At 54.5% G+C, this 12,161-nt stretch overlaps 1 protein-coding gene across 1 annotated transcript in view; it reads right to left on the bottom strand.

Annotated features, from left to right (window-relative positions):
• Gcn1 (GCN1 activator of EIF2AK4) overlaps positions 1–12,161 on the bottom strand; it is a 66,208-nt gene that overhangs the window by 3,814 nt on the left and 50,233 nt on the right. Inside the window, 15 exon segments of the mRNA XM_052755137.1 lie at positions 186–404; positions 1,971–2,078; positions 2,514–2,662; positions 2,931–3,027; positions 5,720–5,834; positions 5,942–6,135; positions 6,604–6,834; positions 7,214–7,327; positions 7,670–7,939; positions 8,040–8,183; positions 8,528–8,620; positions 8,845–9,006; positions 9,672–9,836; positions 11,314–11,529; positions 11,635–11,752. Of these exon segments, the coding sequence (XP_052611097.1) occupies positions 186–404; positions 1,971–2,078; positions 2,514–2,662; positions 2,931–3,027; positions 5,720–5,834; positions 5,942–6,135; positions 6,604–6,834; positions 7,214–7,327; positions 7,670–7,939; positions 8,040–8,183; positions 8,528–8,620; positions 8,845–9,006; positions 9,672–9,836; positions 11,314–11,529; positions 11,635–11,752 (2,395 nt within the window).

The raw sequence follows: 12,161 nt of genomic DNA, 5'->3' as shown, positions 1-12,161 counted from the left end.
ATTGATTTGCTGCTGAAATGAGTCTGAAAAACAAAGGATCTATGTTCCTTCCAGGCACCTGAGTCTCCACCTGCCCCTGATAACCGACATACACGTGGCAGAGAACGGGGCTTTGGTACCACTGTACAAAGGACAGCAGGACACATGCTCAGAGTGTGCTGCTGACACTCCAGACCGACTCCCACCTGAAACAGCTCCTCGCCCTGCCTCATCTTGAGCAGGTTCACGATGGCCTGGTCACTGTAGGCCCTCACTACAGTGTTCTTGTCCTTGGTGTTGTCAAGAAGAGCCTTCAGGATGGGCTTGATGGCCTGCGGCTCCAGGGGAGGCCGGGGCTCTTTATTTGCCCACCAGATCATCTTCTCGGCAACCAGCCTGATGTCACTGGAAGGGTTCTGCAGACACTGTGAGAGGAACCCAGAGGGATAGATACATCCAGTCTGCTTCTCAGAAAAGCCTACACTTCCAGGAGGGACATTCTCTCTCCACTGTTCCCACCCCAAAGGTAAGTGTGACAAGGTCCCTCCCTCGGCAGGTGACAGGGTGTCTTCCTTCCCCCTCTCACCTAGTGTTGCTAGCCCCTTGGCTCACAGTCCCTTGGCTCACAGCTCCTGGCCCACATGAGGTTCTCCCTTCCTCACACAAGCTCCATTCCTTCCTGCCAGGCCTTGGTTATTGCTGGCCACACTGTCTGGGATGTGCTCGCCCTGGGTTCCTCACTGACATGATCCTCCTCACCCTTCACCTGTCTAACCCAGGCCTTTCTCTGAGAGGCTGCGGGGAGCTGCTTCCCTTGTTCACTGCCACTCCTTCAGTCAAACCCAGCAGGCCCTCAGCAAATGAATGCAGGCTGACCGGGTCACAGGCGGCCCATCCAATCAGACCCTTTCTAAACTCTCACAAGTGGGATAGGCATCTCCAGAGGATGGTGGCTCCTTTTTGGAACCTCATTACTCAGAGATGTCCAAGCACAGCAGCACTGTAACTGCCTAAGGCTGTTCACAGGGTTTCCAGCATGGCCCCATCCGACTAAGACGTTGATCTGGCTCTGACCTCTGTGCACACTGTGTCTGAGAAGGGAGCTGTCGGGCAGGGAGAGCCCTGCTGTCACGTCAGATCACCGGGCACCTTCACCTACTCCCTTCTCTTACTCACTTGTAGCCCAGGATAGCCTAAGTTCACAATCCTCCTGCCTGACTCCCAAGTGCTAGGATTACAGGCATGTGCCACCCCATCAGGCTCCCCAGCTATCTTGATTAGAGCCTGGGACCGACACAACAGTCACACTGCTAAGTGCCATGCCAGCTGAGGGAGGGAGACAGGCAAGGAGATTATTAGAATTCAATTCAATCCCCAGGCATGGAGGCATGTGCCTTTAATCTCAGCACATGGGAGGCAGAAGCAGGCCTCCTTGAATCTGTAGACTGGGCCAGCTAAGGCTGCATGGTGACTCCCTGTCTTGGGAACCAGTGAGATGCTCAGCTGGTAAAGGCAACTGCTGCCAAGCCTGACTAGAGGACTGGACCCTCTGGACCCACATGGGAAGAGAGAACCAACTCCTGTACGTGCCCTCTGACCGCATGCGCCTCCCCCACCTGCTGCTACAAAAACAAAGGTTCTGTTTGTTGGTTTGTTTCGAGACAGGGTTTCTCTGTGTAGCCCTGGCTGTCCTGGAACTCGCTCTGTAGACTAGGCTGGTCTCGAACTTAGAGATCCTCCTGCCTCTGTCTCCTAAGTGCTGGGATTAAAGGCGTACGCCACCACATCTGTTGAAAAAGGGATTCTTATCTTGATTTAGAGTCACAGGTCTAAGAATCTGACCAAACACTGAATATACAGCCTGAGAAAAATACACACAGAAACACTCTGCCATCTATCCCCAGGGGTCCAAAGCTCCTGGACACCATCACAAAAGAACTCACTCCAGTGTGATCTGGTCCTAGGGCTCCTCATCAACTGTCCCCACTCACCTTAATGAGTAGGCTGGAGAGTCTGGGCGGCAACTGTCCACCTCCTGTCTCGATGTGGTACTTCATGAGGAAGCCCATGCCCCGAATCCCACTCACAGCAATGGGGATCTGTGGAGAACAGCAGGAGATACACAGGGTGGAGCCCCACCCCATGCTGCCTTGAAGCAGCAGAGCCAGGTAAGCGTCCTGCCCCGGGGAACTGCAGGCCCCTCGACACCCATCTTATCCTGGATGACCCCTCACCAACAGCTCCTCCTCAGCTCTCATTTAAACATCTGCCAGGTGGCAGAGCAGAACAAAGCCAATGGTTCCCCAGAACAAGGATTAGAGATCTTCTGACCAAGAGGGGCCATCGACATCCTCTAACCCAATGTCTCGGTTTAGATGATTAAACTGGAGCCCAAAGGACTCATTCACTCAGCATCCAAGTTAACCAGCCACAGTGGAACCCAGGATCTGGACACCCAGCTGGACACGCCCCTCTGGACAGGGCTAGTGAGGAATGGCAATGGAGGGTCAGGGGAGGACGGGACTGGGCCTTACCCTGTCTGCCACGGCATTGCTGAGGATCATGTCCTGAACCTCATTGCTGTGTTTGCCTGCACAGAGCCTGCTGGGAGCCACGTTCACAGCCACAGAGAGCGCCAGGCTCCGGCCATGCCGAACCATCCAGTCAATACCAGATACGTCAGCTGGACAGAAGGACACAACTGGCATGAACTTGTACTTTACAACACACCCCCCACCGAGACCAGGGTGCAGACTCGGGGACCAGAAATCTCTGCTTTCATAGCAGCTCCCGCAGCTGCTCCTGGCTTGTGGCTACAGGAGCAACAGACAACCCAGTCTGCTTCAGCAGCTGGACGCCTAAAGACAAGGGCAGTCCAGGGCTCCAAGATCCTTCAAGGGGGAGGAGACAAGTGTCCCAGGCTTCTCCGCCAGGCCTGTGCAGTGACCTACCCAGCAAGCACTGCTGAAGGACAGTGTTGAGCTCCTCTTCGGTCAAAAAGGCACACAGCTCCCCAAGGCAGCCAGCTGAGGAGATCCGCGTATTATCCTGACAGAGAAGAGAGGGGAGTGACAGGGAGTGTGGCCAGTGCATCGGCTCCCCAGGAATGAGGGCAGAAGGACACCTCAGCTCGGGAACTCTGAAGCCATCTTCACTCTAGGCACCCACATTCTCAACACCAGACTGGGACCACCAATTCATTGGACTCTATGTGGTGGGGAGTTAGATTACACACTGCACTCCACTTAGAGAAAACTCCAGTGTGTGCGCAGATGTCAGTCATCATCACAATAGCAATAGTTCTGCATTTACACAGCACTGTGCTCCTCAGGAGTCTGAATGCTTCACATTCAGCATCTCAATTGCCATCCACCAGAGCACAGCCGGGAAAGAAGCCAGCAGACAGGCGAGCTGCCGGCACCGCATGTCCAGATGCCCTCTGCTGCGGCGGCGGCCCCTCACCACGGGGTCAACACGCCATACACACAGTCTGCATGGTGGGAGAGGGGCAGCGCTCGATACAGTACTTGTGGCTTTACACATGGTAGGTGAGTGCTCTTCCACTAAGCCACATCCACAGCACCCTAGGGCCAGTGTTTCCTGTCAAAATCAAAGCCAGACACACAGAAGGCTCCTTGCCTGCTCCATGGCCAGCTTACTCCAAAGACCAAAAGAGGAGATTCAAAGTAAATTGCATTTCATTAGTAAGTCTCAGTCTGATTGTTCCCTCCAAACCAACTGTGCTGGCTAGTTTTATGTCCACAACACAAGCTAGGGTCACCTGGGAAGGCAGACCCTCAACTGAGAAAACACCTCCATCGGACTGGCTTGTACGCAAGTCTGTGGTGCATTTTCTCAGTGATGGATGGGGGAAGGCCCCGCCCATTGTGGGTGGAGCCATCCCTGGGCGGGTGGTCCTGGGTTCTATAAGAAAGCAGGCTGAGCAAGCCAAAAGGAACAAGCCAGTAAGCTTCACCCCTCCATGGCCTCTGTATCAGCTCCTGCCTCCAGGTCCCTGCCCTGTTTGAGTTCCTGTCCTGACTTCCTTCAGTGAGGAACAGTGATGTGGAAGTGTAAGCCAAATAAACTCCTGCCTGCCCAAGTTGCTTTTGGTCACAGTGTTTATCACAGCAGTAGTAACCCTGACTAGGACACAAACAACCAAGTGCGGACTCAGTGACTAAGGACAACTAAAGCAGGCCAGCCCTTGACCCTGAACCTAAGTATGAGCTCGCAGAACAGGCTGCCAGCGATGTGGGCCTTCCAGCAGCGGCACACGTAGTTAGAACTACCTCGGACACCCTCTCTCCCTGTGGGCTATTTTAAATTCTGCTGTGGAGAATGCAGATTTGTCTATAGTAACCTTTGCTTGCACGTGCACGGCCCTGTAAAAGTTCTAGGAGACTGTGACCAACGACGAGGCACTCCTACAGGTACTCATGAGGAAGCTGGGGCTGTAGTCGGAGGACAGGCCACTAAGGACGGCAGGCCTGCAGAGCCACAACACAGCGGTACAGTACCCACCATGGGTGTGTGCACAGAGAGGGTATGAAGCCACATAAGCCAGGCTTGCCAGCTCACACCTGCAGCACCAGCATCAGGGAGACTGAGGCAGCAAGATCACAAGCTGGAGACCAGCCTGGGCTACCTGCAAAACCTTACATCCAAAATCAAAGATGCAGGGCTGGAGAGATGGCTCAGTGGTTAAGAGCACTTCCAGAGGACCTGGGTTCAATTTAATTCCCGGCACCCACATGGCAGCTTACAACTGTCTGTAACTCCAAGATCTGACATCCTCACCCGGACATACATGCAAGCAAAATACCAATGCACAAAAAAAATAAAGATAAATTTAAAAATCTGTTTAAAAAACCAAAAAACCAAGGCTGGCTCAGTGGGTAGAATGCCTGCCGTGAGGACCCGAGTTCAGACCCTAATACCAATATAAAAAGCTGCGAGCAAAGACGGGTAAACCCAGAGGACTCACAGGCCAGTCAAGCAAAACAGGGGAGCTCTAGGCTCAGAGACCTGCCCCCCCAAAATAAGGCGGACGCATGATTAGGGAAGACACAATCCTGAATCCCCCACAAAGGCCAGCACATCACTCCTCCCCACTCCCCCCCAAATCAGCCCTGATAATAAGACCACCACAAGCAGAGGGCTGTCTGTGGGGGGACAATAGAAGTCTTCCCAGAGACTCAGCACCCTCACAGATCGGGAGTGGAACAGACGCTTCCAGAACTGGTAGGACCAATGGAACCGAACACAAGCAGGAGCCCCAGGCCCTCTAACTTGGTAAGTGTGGCCACCGAAAAACCTTGCCCTCTCCACTGCGAAGACCTTCGCATGGACACATGCTTTGGCACCTGCACCCCAGCTCACAGAGCCAGGGCCCGCAGCACGTGCTGCTGAAGAACGGCTCTGCACAGACGTCTCCTGGAGCGGGAAAAGCGATTGACGAAAGCTCTGGAGCCTGAGCTGCTGCATCCGTGGGACAGGCGGGTCAGGTTGGGCAGGGGCTCAGTGGGGACACCTGCTTAGCATGGACAAGACCTTGGTTTGATCCCCAGCACGGTCCAGACAACAGAACTCTAGAAACATCAGTACCAACACACTCCAACCCCTCCCAGCCTGAGTGAACATGGCAAGTCCTGCAGGAACTCCCACACAATGTGCAGGAAACACCCGAGAAGGGAGAAGCAACAGAACTCCCAGGGTAGCCACAGACCTACAGTCATACCTCATCATGTCCCAGCATGCTTAGCAGGAGTGAGACGATGTTTTTCCGGATGGCAGCGTCTACTTTGGCACCTGCACCCTGAATCACAAACCTCAGGGCCTGCAACATGGTGTCTCTACAGAAGAAATGCACCGCTTGAACCCCAGGCTCTCCCACACTACTGCCCTCCACCTGCTCGGTCGGGCATGGCCTGTGAACATGGCTCCCGAGGCAGCACTGTACCTCACACCTGGGTCCTCCATCACACGGATCCCGTTGAGCAGCTCTGTGAAAAGGGGGTCCACCTTGATGTGGATAGAAATGAGTTTCCCTAGAGCATCGGCAGCCTTCAGGCGCACGCCCCGGTTGGAGTCCTGCAGGGCTTTGGTAAAGGTGGTCTGAAGTTGGGGCAGGAAGGGCTTCAGCGCAATTCCAACCTGTGGGAGAAATCCCACACCCAAAAGTCATGACTGTGGTGTACTAACGACATGACCACAACAATCAACCACCAGGAGCTAGCCCAGCTCAGAGCAGTAAGACCCAAGCACACAGGAAAACCTGCTTAGCGGTACCCACTTTCAGATTCATGGTGGGAATAAAGGAGGTAAGGGAGGCAATGGCAGGCACCGTAAGAGGGCACCCTTTCACAGCCCTGGCTGGAGCAGGCTTTAGCCCCAAGAACAAGCAACGGCAGGTGGTATTATGAGTCGAGTGGGTGAGGAGGCAGGCTCAAAGGTGACATGACTCTAAGGTCCTCTGGTCACAGAGCTACGGCAGGCCTCTGCACTGAGCCAGTACAGTGTCTACGGTCCAATCCCTCTGCCCACATTGGGATATCTCATGCTGGTCTCCCAGACAGGTCTGTTCTCCAGGATCCAAATGGAACAAGCTCCTAACTCACTTGCCTTGGCCAGCAAGAGGCTGAGTGTCTCCAACAGAGCTGCTTTCACATTCCAGCTGAACCGGTCCCCAAGGATTCGAATCAGGGGGCCAGTGATGCTGACCACAGAGGGTCTCAGGGCGTCAGCTGATGTCAGGCGGATCACCAAACCCAAGGCCTTGGCTGCTTCTTCCTTCTGCTCAGGACTACCAGTGAGGACTCCTTCCCGCAGCACTGGAAGGATGGAGGTTACTCCCTGACAAGAGACCAGAGCTGAGTCCAGTTCAGACGCCCCAGGCCCGCCAGTTTCCCACCCAAAGCAAGGCACTCCCCACAGTCCATAAAGGGGCTGAATCAGGGTCACTGCCACGAGGGTGACCCGACTGGAGGACAAAGAACCCCACAGGCTGACAACAGGAAACAGCGCCGCCACCTCTGACCTACTGGCTCTGGCAGAGCCGGCCTCACAGCTTAAACCAGGGGCACTGTGAACCCAGTCACAGGAGGCCACCACAGAAGCAGCACCTTCTCCAGGACACACGGAGCACACCAGACTGACCCACTGCTACCTCAGCTGACCTGCAGCACACCTCCAGCTGGGGTGCAGCACCCTGTGCCTCCCGGCTCTGGCTCACCTTCTTGGGAAGGCAGAAGCCCGGCACGTGCTCGCCTTTGCTCTCGTTGCCTATGAACCGGATTTCCTTATGCAGCTCTTCTATCAGGGCCAGCTGGTTACCAGCATCCAGCTTCTGCAAGAATTGGAGAGACGCATCCATGAGGCACAGCCCTTCCTCTCAAGGCATGGGCCAAGGAGAGAGACAAAGACTGGCCACAAACATGCCCGTGCTGAAGCTGAGTAACAGTGACATAAACTTATTGTCTGAACCTACTTTTACGAATATCTGGAGTTTTAAGCCTACAGTACAAACCTGTAGTCCCAGTACTTGATAAGTGAGGTGGGAACATTGCTTGAATCTAGGAGACCAGACTAGGCAACAACAAGACCCCAAACAAAACCAAAACAATAGGAGCTGGGGAGCCTAGAATATTCTGCAACCACAAGACAGTTCTAGGGTCAGTGGCCCCCTCACCTTGGTGATGGCGTTGAGGGCATCCCAGCTCTCCTCCAGAACCACAGGACTGGAGTCATTGAAGAGGCGGATCAAGCCAGAGACCAGGCTTCGAAGGTGGCTGGTGTAGTCCGCCTTAGAACGGGAGCAGTAGATGTTGAGGATGACTGCGGCAGCCTGCCTCATGCCCACCTCAGGGCTGCGAGTGGCCTCCAACAGGTCCTCAATGATGATCCGGTGCCCGGTGTCGTCCTCCACTGAGAGGATCACAGCCTGACAGTTGGCCATCTCCTGAAAACCACAGGGACACGTGTGCTGAGCATGGAGCCGCGGGCAAGCAAGGAGGGCTGTGACGGCTGTTGAAAAGCTAGGGGTGCTCATGCGCCCTCACCAGCTGCTCGTCTGGAGTCCCAAGCTTCTCCTTCAGGGCCAACATGACTGCCGGGAGGATCACGCCAAGATGACGGGTCAGAGCATCGCCTGCCACGGACGAAAGGAAAGCCAGCACCCGGGTATTGACAGGTGGCGTGGTCAGCTGGAGGAATGATGACAGTATCAACCTGATGAAGACTGAACCCGCTTAGTGCCAGGCAGGCCCAGACTGGGTTCTAGGACAGCCCACTCCCCTGCTCTGACCCAAGGGAGCCCACTCCCCTGCTCTCCTGCTCTGACCAAGGGAGCCCACTCCCCTGCTCTGACCCAAGGGAGCCCACTCCCCTGCTCTCCTGCTCTGACCAAGGGAGCCCACTCCCCTGCTCCAGTACATCTTGAGAAATAAGGGCGCATCCCAGCTCACTGCATCTGCTTTGTCAGACCCAACATCTGTGCGTGCACAGGAGGCCCTGGAACGGGGTATGTGTGCCATGTGTGGGGATGTACCTTGGGCACCAGGTAGGGCAGCACCACACGGCTCTTAACAGCCATAACCTGCTTCAGACCGTCCAGGGCAAATTCCGACACCTCCTCGTCATCCTACAGAGGAACACAGGGACGACTGTGGGGAGCTGGTTCCCACGGCCTCTCTGCTGCCTCCTCCACTCACCTCCTCGCCTCCCACGTTTACTTACCAAGGACAGGCACAAAGCCACGTCAGATTTGTGGCACCCACTCCCAAGTTCCCGCTGCTTGGCAGAGTCCCCCGTGCTTCACTGTCACAGACAGAAGGCCACACTGGTCGGTGGGGGAGGCCCACTCACCAGCTGCTTTAGTAGAAATGGGAGAATGTCCTCCAAAGCCTGGTGGCCGATGGTGGAGTGCAGCTGCTCAAAGGTCTTGGCTGCCGCCTCTCGGACTTCCTCTAGGGGATCACATAAAGCCTTCCTCGCCGTGGGCACGAGGGACTCAGAGAAGTACAGCACCTAGAACAACATAAGCACAAAACTAGACTCCCATAGAACCAACAAGGGAGCTGACTAGGGCTCAAACTCAGCCGGAGTCCCTCTGCTGATAGTTCTACCCGATCTGACCATGAGAAACTGAAGCAAGAACAGACACAGGACACCTGATCATCCCCAGGAATCCCTCACCTAGACTCAGCAACTGAAAAGCTCACCGTCATCACTAAGTCCCAGCTACTTCCGGTCTTCTACAGACTTGACCAACCCCAGCAAGGGCCCCGGGACCTGCCCTCCAGCTCCCAGACTGTTTTGCTCACCTCCTGGAAAGCCAAGTTCCTCAGTCTCAACTCTGCTAAAAACCTTTAGTCTCCAATAGACCAGGTGGGGGCTCCGTGCCCAGGAAACACACCCTTCCCTCCCCTGCCACTCTCTCGCACTGAGGTGGCACCACACATGTAACCTAGTCGGTAAAGTGACAGAGACACATCTACAGCAACCTCCAGAGTGGAAGAGTCATCTCCAGTTTCCTAGGGCCACTCGAGGAAATCTTCCTTAGTTTTTAGCTAAGAAGGAAACAGTCTGCACACAGGGGCAGCCCCCTCCAGAGTGAGGCTGGCACCCTCCCCAGAGCAGACCATCAGTCACCCACAGCTGCATGGGCTGCAGGGCCCTGTAAACATACTCACAGCGTCCCGGCTGGTAGACTTCATGATCTCACTCAGCCCGATGCACACGCCCTGCCTCTCATCACTCTTCTGAGACCTCAGGCCTTCCTCGAGGATGGGGATGATCTCAGGGAGGATTTTCTCCCCGAGCTTCCGGACCAGGTCCCCCAGTGTCCTCGCTGCGATCTGTCAGCAGAGGGAGGCAGTGCCCATCAAGTGTCTGCAAACCCCAGGGCACCAGAGAGCAGTTCCAGAAGCTCACAGGCTTCGCGGACTGAGGCTACCTTCCCGGAAGATGCTGCAAACACAGCAAAGGAAAGCCAGTGCAGGCATCAGGGCCCATGCCTGGAATTCCAGTGGGGGGAGGCTGGAGCAGGACCAGGAGTTCAAGGTCAGCCTGAGACAGATTCTGTCTAAACCAAAACCAAAGACAACAAAACAAGATGGGCTGGATGGATGGCTCAGTGGTTAAGAGTACTCACTGTTCCTCCAGAGGACCCAAGTTTGAGCATCCACATCCGGTAGCTCACTACTGCCTGTAACTCCAGCTCCAGGGGATCCAACACCCTCCCCATCTGGCTTCTGTGGGCATCTACACCCATGTGCACATAGTCACATAATACTTACTTACCATAATTTAAAAATAAAACAAAAAACCCAGCCCTATCTTCAGGGCAGTGTGGAGACCAGTCATGGTGGCCAAGCCTGTAATCCTAGCACTTGGGATGCTGAAGGAGCAGGACCAGGAGTTGAGGTTAGCCTACACAATACTTGCCCCCCAAATAAATCAAATACTTATATAAACATTCAAAACGAGGTTAGCCTCACATAAAACCACAGCACAAGGCATGTCAGCCTTACACATGAAGATGAAGCTCATCACAGAACACAGGGAAGGCCAACCCCCAGCTCACGGAACATACTTAGCCCAGTGCGTTTGCTCAAAAGGAGCTCAACTGGTAACAAATGACTTAAGGAAAAAGATTAATTTTGTCTTTGAAGCCACATACAAACCCTCCTTTAAAGCTAAATACACGATTTGCTTACCAGGACCAGGCATTAGAAGTGGGCCAAAGCGACAGGCTGAAGTGAATTATTGTAACAGACTGGGCACTTCCCCCAGCCCCCGACTGACCCTGTCTCTCTCTGCCCAGCACACCAGCTCCATCTCAGGCCTGTCACTCCAGCTACAAGAGCCTTGCCCTGGCCTTCCACAGGCCGTGTCTCATCACGGCGCCTCTGCACCTAAGGCAGTTCTGATGTTGTCTTCCCACCTCTCAGGCTGGTCACTGCTTACTATTTCATATTCAAACCATTACACATTCAAACATCACTTTTTCTAAGAAGCATTACTGACCCCCTTCGCTGGGCCATGTGCCCTTACTGTGGGCGTGAGTGTGAGTTGCACTTACCACAAACACATCTGACACACGCATGTGACTATCTGATCAATATACATCATTAACAAGGACAGGGAGGGAGGCCCCTTTTCTTCCCATTGTGTCCACAGACACTCGGCCACAGCATGGCACACAGTAAATATCTGCTGAACGACTAACTAACTAAACGTTCCTGTCACAGAGGAAGTGTCCCCCTCAAACGCTGTAGATCCAGCTCTCTAGCTGGGCTCTGGGAAGAGGACCTTGGGGTCCAGCAAACTCACCGTTCTTTTATCTGCACATGTACTAGCCAGAAAACCCAGCAGGAGGCCAAAGAGAGTGGGCAGGATCTCACGCAGCGTGCGGGGCGTGTTGGAAACGACAATCTTCCACACATGTAGTGACGCCTGCCTCACCACCAGTTGAGTGTCTGAGCGGCCCATGTAGAGCCCCGCCAGGACCCGGTTCCGCCGATCAACCCCCAGGGCAGTGATGATTGCCTGTAACCCACAGAACAGACAGAACGCCGGTGGTGAAGCCTCCAGAGCAGGGCATCGGGGCATCGCTCCCACAGGCACGGGAAGGAGCCCAATGCCAGGCCTCACCTTGTTTGACTGAGCAGTTCCAAAGTTGTCATCCTCAGAGGCCGTCTCTGTGGTCATCTTCCCAGTGACCCCGGAGATGTGGAACAGGAGGTCCCCAAGGAGCTGAACAGAGCTGAACCTGAAGGCAAGACGGTGTTAGGACTGACCCAGCACTACAGAGACTTAAGACTTCAAGGGAAGGTCCCCAAAACATCCACGGTGGCTAGCTCAGCATGGGGACAGGAAGACAAGCTTCTTCTGTTCACACTACCTCATGCATTTCCCCAATTTTCTACTAGTAAGCAAGTTCCTTCAGTCATGAAAGAGGAGGGCCGAGTGCCACCACTGGCACAGCACCTGCCTGATATGTAGGCCGTCTTGGATTCAACCCCCTGTACCACACGGGGGGACGAAGAATAAACTATTGTTTTAAAAGTATGGATAGAGGCTTGAGAGACGGCTCAACAATTAAGAGCACTGGCTGCTCTACAGAGGACCCAGGTTCAGTTCCCTGCACCCACAGGGTGGTTCACACCATCTGTGACTCC

The sequence above is a fragment of the Peromyscus californicus genome, unplaced genomic scaffold (assembly GCF_007827085.1).
Source record: "Peromyscus californicus insignis strain IS unplaced genomic scaffold, ASM782708v3 Scaffold_2__1_contigs__length_46816999, whole genome shotgun sequence".
Lineage (NCBI taxonomy): Eukaryota > Metazoa > Chordata > Mammalia > Rodentia > Cricetidae > Peromyscus > Peromyscus californicus.
The sequence above is the reverse complement of the archived record's forward strand: the minus strand, read 5'-3'. Positions and strand labels throughout refer to the sequence as shown.